At 37.0% G+C, this 10,422-nt stretch overlaps 1 protein-coding gene across 1 annotated transcript; it reads right to left on the bottom strand.

Annotated features, from left to right (window-relative positions):
- Nucleotides 1-7,525: 7,525 nt before the first annotated feature.
- Nucleotides 7,526-10,035, bottom strand: LOC129755140 (acidic amino acid decarboxylase GADL1). The gene is made up of 4 exons (XM_055751492.1): nucleotides 9,781-10,035; nucleotides 8,951-9,691; nucleotides 8,657-8,876; nucleotides 7,526-7,610 (listed from the first exon to the last, which is right to left on the bottom strand). The coding sequence occupies exons 1-3, from the start codon at nucleotides 9,877-9,879 to the stop codon at nucleotides 8,688-8,690; spliced, it is 1,029 nt and encodes a 342-aa protein (XP_055607467.1). The 5' UTR covers nucleotides 9,880-10,035; the 3' UTR covers nucleotides 7,526-7,610; nucleotides 8,657-8,687.
- Nucleotides 10,036-10,422: the final 387 nt, after the last annotated feature.

Below are 10,422 nucleotides of genomic sequence, written 5' to 3'. Positions count from 1 at the left end.
GTTGGCTTACTTCGACTAGTGAAAAAAAACGATGCTCTATATCAACCGTCGATTCTGTCACTTTGACAGATGCGGCAAAACTTCGCCGCGCTCACTGGTTCGGCGGCGTCGCTGCTCGGTCCAAGGGTGCCAGCGGTGCCAACACTATCTATCAGAAGTTAGTGGAAACCTTGATAAAATAGTTAGCGACATAGACTAATTTTTGTGAATAAATTTTATACATATGCTCTATTATGGTTTTTCATATCCGTTTATATATTTCAGATTAGAACAAATAATTCGAATTATCAATAATGAAAGCTATTCTTGCGAATAAATCAAAATAATTATTCTTGTAAAACCGTAACCTGCAAACAATTCCGCTGTTGGTGGAGAAAAACACTACACAAATCCAAGAACTCACTGCAAAAAACGCTGTAAGTATTCGATAAGTTACAGAATCTATTCAGCAGAACTCTTAAATGAAATAAAATATAATGGTAAGTCTATATCTTATTTGTCTAGATACGTGCTTATTTGTGTTTTAACCGTTTTTTTTTTGTTTCAGATTGTTTTTAGATTAACGTCTTCAAAATGATATTTTAATGGAACTTCAAGTGAAAAATATGTAAATTTATTGAATAAATACATTGACGGGTTGTTATAAGTAATGAAGCAGCATACGGTTGAAATTGGAACTCAAAAAAGAAAACATTTCGATTAAATATAATCGAAACTTATGTAAATGGCGTTTTTACCCGAAAACTGTAATTGTTTCAAAATTAATAAGACGTAGTTTCCACCATAAAACCAGAGATGCTCTTTTGAGAATTGCTTATGGATTTCTAATCTGATAAAATTGCATAGATGGTAACTTCTTATCCCCAACTAGATAAATAAACGTAATTCATCTTCATACTAGTAAAAAAAACATTTGTCTGAGTTTTGCTTACGACTAAGCTAGGATGTAGGATGCAGAATTCTTTGAACAAACTTTTTTTTAAAATTGTCTTCAACACTTTTACATGCTGCTGAAGTCTCTCCATCTTTATCATCAACATTTTTTCTGTCATTGTTTTAACATTTCCCAATCACTCAAAAAATGTTGGCCGTATTTTTTTGAAAATTTATTCAATCACCCCCCCCAAGAGCAATCTCTAGATCCGCGCCTGAATGCTGGGCAAATTATTTTTGAATAATGAAAAATGAAAATCGGTTCTTCAGTTGAGGGGCGCTTGGAATGGGTCATACACATTTTGCCGCATACGTACGAAGAAGGTTTTACTAACAATTATCGAATGAGCTCAAAAGAAATGCAATGTATCATAAGATAGCTGAGATATGGCCGAACAAAATCTCCATGTATTTTAAGGGGATAAACCCAACTTATGACCGGCAGTGTGTGTAATAAATAAAAACTAAAATACATACATATGTGTATAAGTCCAATAGAAAGGAGATAAATAGCATTGAATTTATTACCTTTTACTTCACAAACTGTACAGTCATCCTCCATCGGTGTGTCCTCCCGGTACGGAAGTGATTTTGTGCTTTTCCAAGTAAAAGCGGGTATCAAACATTTTTCCTTATAAAGCGGTCGCCAATTCCAGTATGGTAGCAATTGTATCATTACAAGTTTTCCGATTGCGGAAGCGTTCCAGTTGAACCATGGTATATAGTAGATCGCACAGCCCAAAATTATTAGCACTAACGACGAAATAATCCATTTCAACCACTTTTTCCTGAACAGATGCCACCTCAGAGGGGCTAACAATTTGTAGACCTCATCATCCGATAGGTGCAGTTTTTTTATATCAGCTAGAATATTGCAAAAGTCCTGATCGAACCGCTTGACGGTCGACAAATCCTTTTTAAGAGACATTTCGGAGACAACTGAACCAGGAAGCACCCCAGAAACATCTATTCAGCTAGATGCTTGGTTGAACGGTTTTCCACTTCAATGCATTTTACCATTATCGTTTGTCGGTGGAATAATTTGATTTCCCCTCCATTTGAAATTGAATGAAAGCGAGTGTTGCACGATAGATAACAGATTGGTTACAGTGGTGAACACAGCTGAAGAGCCATCATCGTATCCTGAGTTATCCTTTAATTCTTGTACGATATTTTCAGTAAATGTTGAACAATAAATCACAACGTATTGACTTAAAATTTTTAAAATGAAATATTTACGTTGATTGATATTTAGCTAAAGATGAAAATATTGTTTTTTTATCTTTGAATTTCCCTTGCGCAACTCGCACAAGTACTTGTATGGTGATTTTGCTTGAAAATAAACGATTAATCTTCAAATCAGGGTTGTCTGACACCTCGCAAACAGAACAGAGCAGAGCAGAGCACGAGTCGCTTTTTTTTATCATTTCGGATTCCGAGAGTAGGGGAGAGGCGGGCTAAATGCACATACTAAGGAGAATACTCATTTTCTTCCATTTTGCAACATATAGGAGTCTGAAAACTTTATCACATGAGCTCACATCTGTGTTATATGTACGTTAAAGCATCATCTTTCTGATTCGTATTAGATCGCGAGCTTTCGTCGACTATAGCACGCCACGATTGTTCGTCGCGACACATTTCACTCAAAATAGTTTCAGCTTTCAAATTTTGAACTTGTTGAGGCCTTGATATGAACTGGGGGCCGACAAAGATAGCATGTTCTGCCGATTTCCCCATGTCTACGCATTCCGGGCAATAAGGCAAGCTGATAAGCTTAAACCGATGAAGGTATTGCTTAAAGCACCCATGGCCCGAAATAAAAAAAACTGCGTCAGGTAGAAGTTGACCTCTCCATACTTCCAATTTCGCAGCCTGAAAGTCGCGGGATTAGCCTATGCGTCCATCTTGCGTTGTTTTATACGTCCCATTGCTCCTGCCACTAGAGCATTGACGATGCTCATTGAACTTCACGCACACCTCTAACAGCTCTTGTTTCGAAATACTCCATATCCTCGGCCAGAGTTATGTCGATGGGAATCATGCCCGCGATGACGAAAGCTGCATCTGCTGATATGGTCCTGTATGATCAGGAAACTCACGTGGCTATTGTAGTGAATAAGGCTGACGCAATGTAAGAAGAATTTAAATATTTAAAAGTTACTATTTAGATTACACGTTTCAGTATTAGGAAAACAAAATATAATTTAGCTTAGTGTAACAAACGCTTCGCTCAAATATCCATTTGAAAAGCCTATGAGAGTTTTGAGATGCGAAACATCTATGCTGTTCACTCTGATAGACAAGATAAAAGAAAAGGAGAATGTATTTGTAACTGAAAACTTCGGAACAGAGAGAGAACGAGAGAAAGAAAAGGAAATAGTGGGTTGAGTGAGAGAGTTTTAAAAACGAATAGGACATTCTACTAGCGAATTTTGACGATGACGCACGCATTTCTGGTACGGTACGCGAAACAAGTGACGCTATCTGAACGCGGGATACGACAAATGGCGCAATAGCTTCGGAATCCGCTCGGTGAGTATTTCTATGAAAAGCACGGATAATCAGTGTTGGAAAACAGATGAAAATGTAGGCGATCACGTGTTAAATGAATGGAAAATAATGGAAAAGAAAAATGTGCGTAGAGAAAATAGAAAAGGCCGAGCGAGAGAACTCTGAGCCGATGTAAAAAAATATTGGAAAGAAAAACGGCCGAGCGAGAGTAGGGGAGAGGCGGGTTATATGCGCATATTAAGGAAAACACTCATTTTCTCCCATATTCCGATAGATAGGAGCCTGAAAACTATATGCACATGAGCGGACATCTGTTTAATTGAATTGAAATTAAATAAGAATATATCCCGGCGGCGATTAAAATAAGATAACAGAATCACTTGGCTAAAGAAGGGGGGAAATGGGATAACAAAAATTACAACACAATTCACCACGATGCATTTGGCAAAAAAGTAAGGCATCGGATGGATAATATGCGAAAACAAAAGTAGCAACCATCCGATGTACCTAAAAAAGTAGCACGCATCGATAGAATTGGCTTAGCAATAGAACAGCACATGTGAGCGCTGCTTGGGTGATTTTTTGCCCGGTCGGACACAATCTCATGTGTTCGACCCGTCCGTGTTTCAATGTGGGTAGGAATGCGATGGGTTTCTTCATCGCTTCCTATCAACATTGAAACGGCGCGCGGCAAAGAATCACGCAAGTAGTTCAAAAGCTGTTCACACATCAAAAGCCCTGCTCACATTTTCACCAACTATTCAATTTCTTCTACCCAAAGCGCTCTAGCTTTGATCTTTCCACCTATAATACCTTCATGTTCTTTCTAAATATTCTACCTTGAATTTTCACTACTCGCCGAAATGCCAAAAATTAAATAAGCATCCAAGAAATTGGAAAACGGTTACCATGGACCGAGTGAATTTTAGGAATTATATGCATCAAGTTATGTCGTGCGACGGAAAACAGTGAAAATAAAAATAATGAATCAACATTGTCAAATGTACACGTTGATTTGTTTTTCCTTAAAAGTTTTTCGATTGATCAATATAGCATTTCAAATATATAAATATATAAATATATAAATATATAAATATATAAATATATAAATATATAAATATATAAATATATAAATATATAAATAAATATATTTCAAAAATATTTTGTGTTCTGAAGCAAGTTGAAAACTATTTATTTGTATATAATTTTCAACGGCAAATTTACAGCCAATCCGTGCACCCATGTTGAAATATCTTCAGAATGGGGGTAGGCTTAATAGCGGCACTTTATCCAAACATACGGGAAAATTGTGCCTTCGATTCCCGGTATCGGCAGGAAAACACTTGGGTTCAAACCCCATAAGTTGCCGACAGGTAAGATGTGTTTCCTCTTATATCTAATAAGAACGTTCAATAAGAATGTTCAATCAGTTGCCAGCTGCCCAGGTATATACACGGGTGCCGGAATACCTGTAAGTGAACTTCCATTGGAAGTTTGTCGAACATAATAATCGAAGAATGCATGCAGAAACTGCGGTGTATCCGTGCACCCATATTGGATAACCAACATATGAAAAATATTCCGTGCACCCATGTTGAAATATTATTTAAATTATTCAGTTTCATAGCTCATCTCTTCAAATTCAAATAAATGAGTACACAATTCTTAGTTTAGTATAAAACATATTTATCACCTAAAACTACTCGATTTCACCAATGGACATTAGAGTGCCCCAAATGACCCGACTTTTGAAAAAGTTATGCGCTGCAGGCTAAAATTGATCCTAGGCCTAGTACAAGATCTCATGCCAAATTTGGGCCAGATCGGATCACGGGAAGGGGTCGCTCAACGAGCCTGAAGTTTGTATGGGATTTCGAGACATTTTGTTCGGGAGAAACATGAAAAACCAGTTTTTCATCAATAACTTTGGTTCCCGTCGGCCGATTTCTTTCAAAAACGGGTTTTCTTAAAGCCTAAATTATGAAAAACATTTCATCCGAAGACTGCATATCGATAAGAGTTAAGACAAAAAAGTTATTGGACTTCCAAAATGGGCTAACTTTTTTTACGGTGGTATTCATCACTGCTAATGAGGCGTCAATAAGTTCGACCGCCCCGACTCATTTACTGTGATGAATACCATCCTTAAAAAAGTTAGCCCATTTTGGAAGCCTGATAACTTTTTTGTCTTAACTCTTATCGATATGCAGTCTTCGGATGAAATGTTTTTCATAATTTAGGCTTTAAGAAAACTCGTTTTTGAAAGCAATCGGCCGACGGGAACCAAAGTTATTGATGAAAAACTGGTTTTTCATGTTTCTCCCGAACAAAATGTCTTAAAATCCCATACAAACTTCAGGCTCGTTGAGCGACCCCTTCCCGTGATCCGATCTGGCCCAAATTTGGCATGAGATCTTGTACTAGGCCTAGGATCAATTTTAGCCTGCAGCGCATAACATTTCACAGGTTTTGAATTTCCCATACAAATTTGGGGCAGTCTAATGGACATGTATTAAATCTAACATAACTTTTACAAATCTTGATGAAATTTCGCCAAATTTTGACAGAAAGTTTGATTATAGTTGAGCAACAAAACGGACTAAAAAAATTGAGAGTCAAGTGCTTGAAGCGCCACACAGCGGTCAATCCGAGAACTTTTTCTACAAATTCTCATGACTTCGCATCGAAAATCATTAATTTCTTTACGAATGACACACTCCTGCCCACCACAAATCAACTAAGGTTCATTGTCTTGAATGTAGATTGCAAATGAAACCAAAAGCAAGCGAAAAAATTTATCTTGTTTGAGTTATAGGGTTGTGAATTTTACCAGTCATTTTGATTGGTCACGGTCCGAGTGTCCATGGCGAAATATTTCTCGATTACTAAAAGAGCTAGTGAAATAAAAAATACACAGTTTTGTCGAGATTCAAAATTCATGAAAAGTCGTATTTTTTGCGAATTTTTAGAGCGTAGTGTTTAAAAGTTATTCAACAAACAAAGTGTCCAACCAGTCATTTTGACTGGTGCGGCCTTTCTAGTGTTAACTGCGGATTTATGAATGTCAATTTGCAAGGAAACTTTTGATACGAATTGGTGGGTTTTGATTTTTTTTCTTCGTTTGTTGTTTCATTTTAATTTATTTGATACCATTCACTGCTACTCAGGGTTATATTAATTTACAAAAGTACCGCTTCGCTTGGTAACATTTATTAAAATAAGCTAGAAATCTTAGTCTACTAAACAAACTGTGAAAATTACGCGGGGATCTGGGAAAAATTTTGGAAATAAATAAATAAAATTATAATGCTTCACCGCTACTTTTTAAATTTTTTCGACTGAAGAAAGCTTTCGCATCTAGCCATTGGTGCTGGTACAGGATATCTATCTAGCGGAACTAAATTAATAGCGAGATAAAAATAATAACTTATTCGTTTAGCGCTTTCCAAAATTTGTTTTTAATTTAGGTTGAAATTGTAGAACTTGGGCATGTTAAGCAAAGTTATGTATTTTGATGAGATAATCAAAATTAATCAACTTTGTAGCATAAATTGAAGCTTTAAATGCTGAACAAACAAGTTATGAATTTTATCTCGCTATTGGTGGACTCCTTAACTTTATATTTTATTTTAAAATATGCGCCATGTTAAACAGAACAATGTTGCTGAAGAAACCAGCAATCTATCTTAGCTATCTTGGGCGCTATTAATTTAGTTCCGCAAGATTACTGTTCTGTGCATTGTAAATTCTGACACACTTCGACACTTCGATCCAGACATAAGTAATGAAGACTAACCAAGTTTTCTCTGAAGCTTCTCTTTCACCCGATTTGCGAACGAATTTATCTGAACCGAGAACGCACTTCATCAGCTGGCTCGCATCTTTTGGCCATACTTGGGTAAACACTTGGTCGCTCTGAAGATTGCTGAGCGTTTTTTAAAACTACACAGTTGGGAAGAGCACATACATGCTCTTACTCTAAAAGGGCTTCTGAGGAGCGATGCCAAGCATGATTGCAAAGAAAATCCTTGAAAAAAATTGGCTTGAACTAGAGTTTGATTGAAAAACAAATAATTTCAGTTTATTTCGATTATTTCCGTTTATTTTATTTGTTACCACGTTCAACTTCTAGCTCGTCGATAGTCGTTTTGAAAATTTATGTAGGGTTAGTTGCCCTACTTTGGACCCTTTAAGCGGTGGTTTTTAAATAATCATGTTTTTCACATGAATGGACGAGAGGTTTATATCTTTCAGGAAATTTATTTATAGTTCATGATCTTATCTGCAAGTTTCAATAAAAAATTTCACCATAGGTTTCGCCGTTATTGAAAGATTTGGAGAGATATAGATGATCAAAATTTCCATCTTTGAACCTACTGATCCTATTTTGGTACTGAACTGGTGCCTTTCATTAAACCTAGAACAAAAATTCCCATCAAAAGTATGATTTTCCAAAAATATAAAACTACATTCATTAAAAATGCTATTTTCAATCAAATATTATCATACAAAAGTATTAAAGCTTATTATCGATTGAAAATACATAAATTCTTGTTAAGAATATCACACTTTCACTTCCGTCAGCTCTATAAGCAGAACAACAGCTGAAACTTTTTTGTGTTTATCTTACTTGTAGTTTATTTGCGTAAAGCTGACAAAAATGTTAGAAATGTTCAACAAAGGTTCTGAATTATGCCCCAAATAATAATTTGCACTTTTGTTGATTTGTTGGTATAGAAACAAAGTTTTGGTGATGTTAGGTCTAAAAATAGAACATCAGAGTCAAAAGTCTCCTATTTTTGGACCCAATGCAAATTTTCCGGGGTTTCCATTGATTTTCATTTATTTAAGGAAAAATAGGTAGTATGATTAATATTCTTTACAGTGAAAGTTATTTCCCCCTTTTTTTTTGGCTTGGACTGTAAGAAAACGTGATTTTTCCTTATTCACTCTAATCTCTCAAAACACGCCTCACTTATTGAGCTGTCTGATTCACCACTGATGAGGAGGCACATTTTTAAAAACGTTGAAAATCCTATGAGAAAGACTTTTTATGGCAAAAAGCGGTATGGTAGGATTCAGGAAGAATTAGAGTTCATTGTGTGCATGAGAGTATCTTTATCCTATGCCAGCAAAATGAATTATTTACAATTTCCGGCATTTTAGGACTAAAGTAGGCTCTAGGTCCAAAGTAGGAGCACTCACCCTACTTGCATAGAAAAGTTGTTTCAATTTATTTTTCACTGCTGCAAAGATTCGCCGACCCTTTCAATTTCGTTTATGATAAACATCATTGACTTCATTGAAGGTCGAGGATGACAAGTGACTACCATCCGGAAAAAGTTTCCTATTTTTTTATGGGGCAGTGGTACGTAGCCTATCAGCACACTTCCATCGATAACCATTTTTTCCTTTATTTGAGTTGTAATCTAGAAATTTTGTGAAAAGAAAGGTTGATTTTTTTTTAGAAAAAAGAAGATTTGTAAAAGTTTTTTTCTTTCACCTTATAAATTTTCGCCCACCATTGCTCGTTTTCCCGATCGTTTCTCATGGACTTGGGAATATACCAGAAAGCCACATTAGTATACTGAAACTCCTCGAGAACGAGTCGGAATCCGTCTCTATTTCTTATTTCGTCTGTGAACAAACTGGCACATTCGAATGCGTTATCCACCAAATTGGCCAAACCCAAAGAGCCGCGTGCTTTGAACATGAGCCAAATTTTGAAAGCGTCCACCTTGCGTCCACATTGAACACTTTTATCTCCGGTATCATACGAGATATCGTAGAATTTGTCCTGCTGAAACAGATAATCGGCATTGGCGGCATTGCACTCATGTAGTAGCCCTTTCTGCTTGATTATGAAAATAGAACACTGCAATGGAGCTCCTAAAGTTTTATGAGGATTCCATGCCAGGGACTGAGCTCTTTCTACGCCCGATAGCTTACTGGCATGGTTTTTGGACAAAATAGCTGTTCCTCCGAGGCAGGAATCGACATGCATCCACAAGTCGTGCTTGTTGCAGACATCGGCTATCTCGTGAAATGGATCAAATGCTCCTAGCACCGTTGTACCGGCAGTTGCGTTAACAAAAAACGGCTTCTTTCCCGATTCCAGAACCATATTGATGGACCGTTCCAGTTCTTCCGGTATCATTCGACCCTTGGGATCGGTCTTGACCAGCACAAGGTTGTTCATCCCTATTCCTAACCAATGAACGGCCTTTTTGATACTATAATGTGCCTGAAATTTGTTCCTTCGATAATCAATTTAATAGTTACATTGGAATGACACAGATGCTAAGCAATCGCCCAACAAGCACGAGAACTTACGTCTTCCGATGTGAACGCCACAAGAGTCGGTTGACCGGCCAGCCCCGTTCGCTTGACATCCGGCAGTGCCTTGAATCGTGCCGCCACCATGGCGTACATGTTGGAAATAGATCCTCCCGGCGAAAGAATGCCGTCTCCGTCCGGAAATCCGAAAAGCTCCAAGCATTTCTTTATCAGAGCATCTTCGATCAAAGTGAATACTGGTCCAACCTCAAATGTGTACCTGGCACAAAAGAAACGCAGTATTTAGTACTAGGTTGAAGTGAATTTTAAGCCCACAGTAGCTCAAACAATTTAGAAATATTGTAAGCCTTAACTGAATATTTTTTAGTTGATATTCTCATTTCTGAGGAAGGTTAGTTGAAAGCAAGCATATTTTTGTAGTGATCGGCATTGAAGCACTAATTCGCTGAACACTCATAAGTCCGATAACTTTTTGTTGGTGGATTAATTTTGCGCTAAATTTGGATTGAGCTAGCGAATTAAAAAATACAATACAGCAATATACAGACATATTTTTAACTTCTGGCTTAAGCGATAAGAATTATATAAATTGGACGATATTCAACACCTTATTTGTACATCCTGAAAGTATGCGAGAGAGCTCAAGTTTTGCTCTTATCAAGTTCGTCGCCATGGGAC

The sequence above is a fragment of the Uranotaenia lowii genome, chromosome 3 (genome assembly GCF_029784155.1).
Source record: "Uranotaenia lowii strain MFRU-FL chromosome 3, ASM2978415v1, whole genome shotgun sequence".
Classification (NCBI taxonomy): Eukaryota; Metazoa; Arthropoda; class Insecta; order Diptera; family Culicidae; genus Uranotaenia; species Uranotaenia lowii.
The sequence above is the reverse complement of the archived record's forward strand: the minus strand, read 5'-3'. Positions and strand labels throughout refer to the sequence as shown.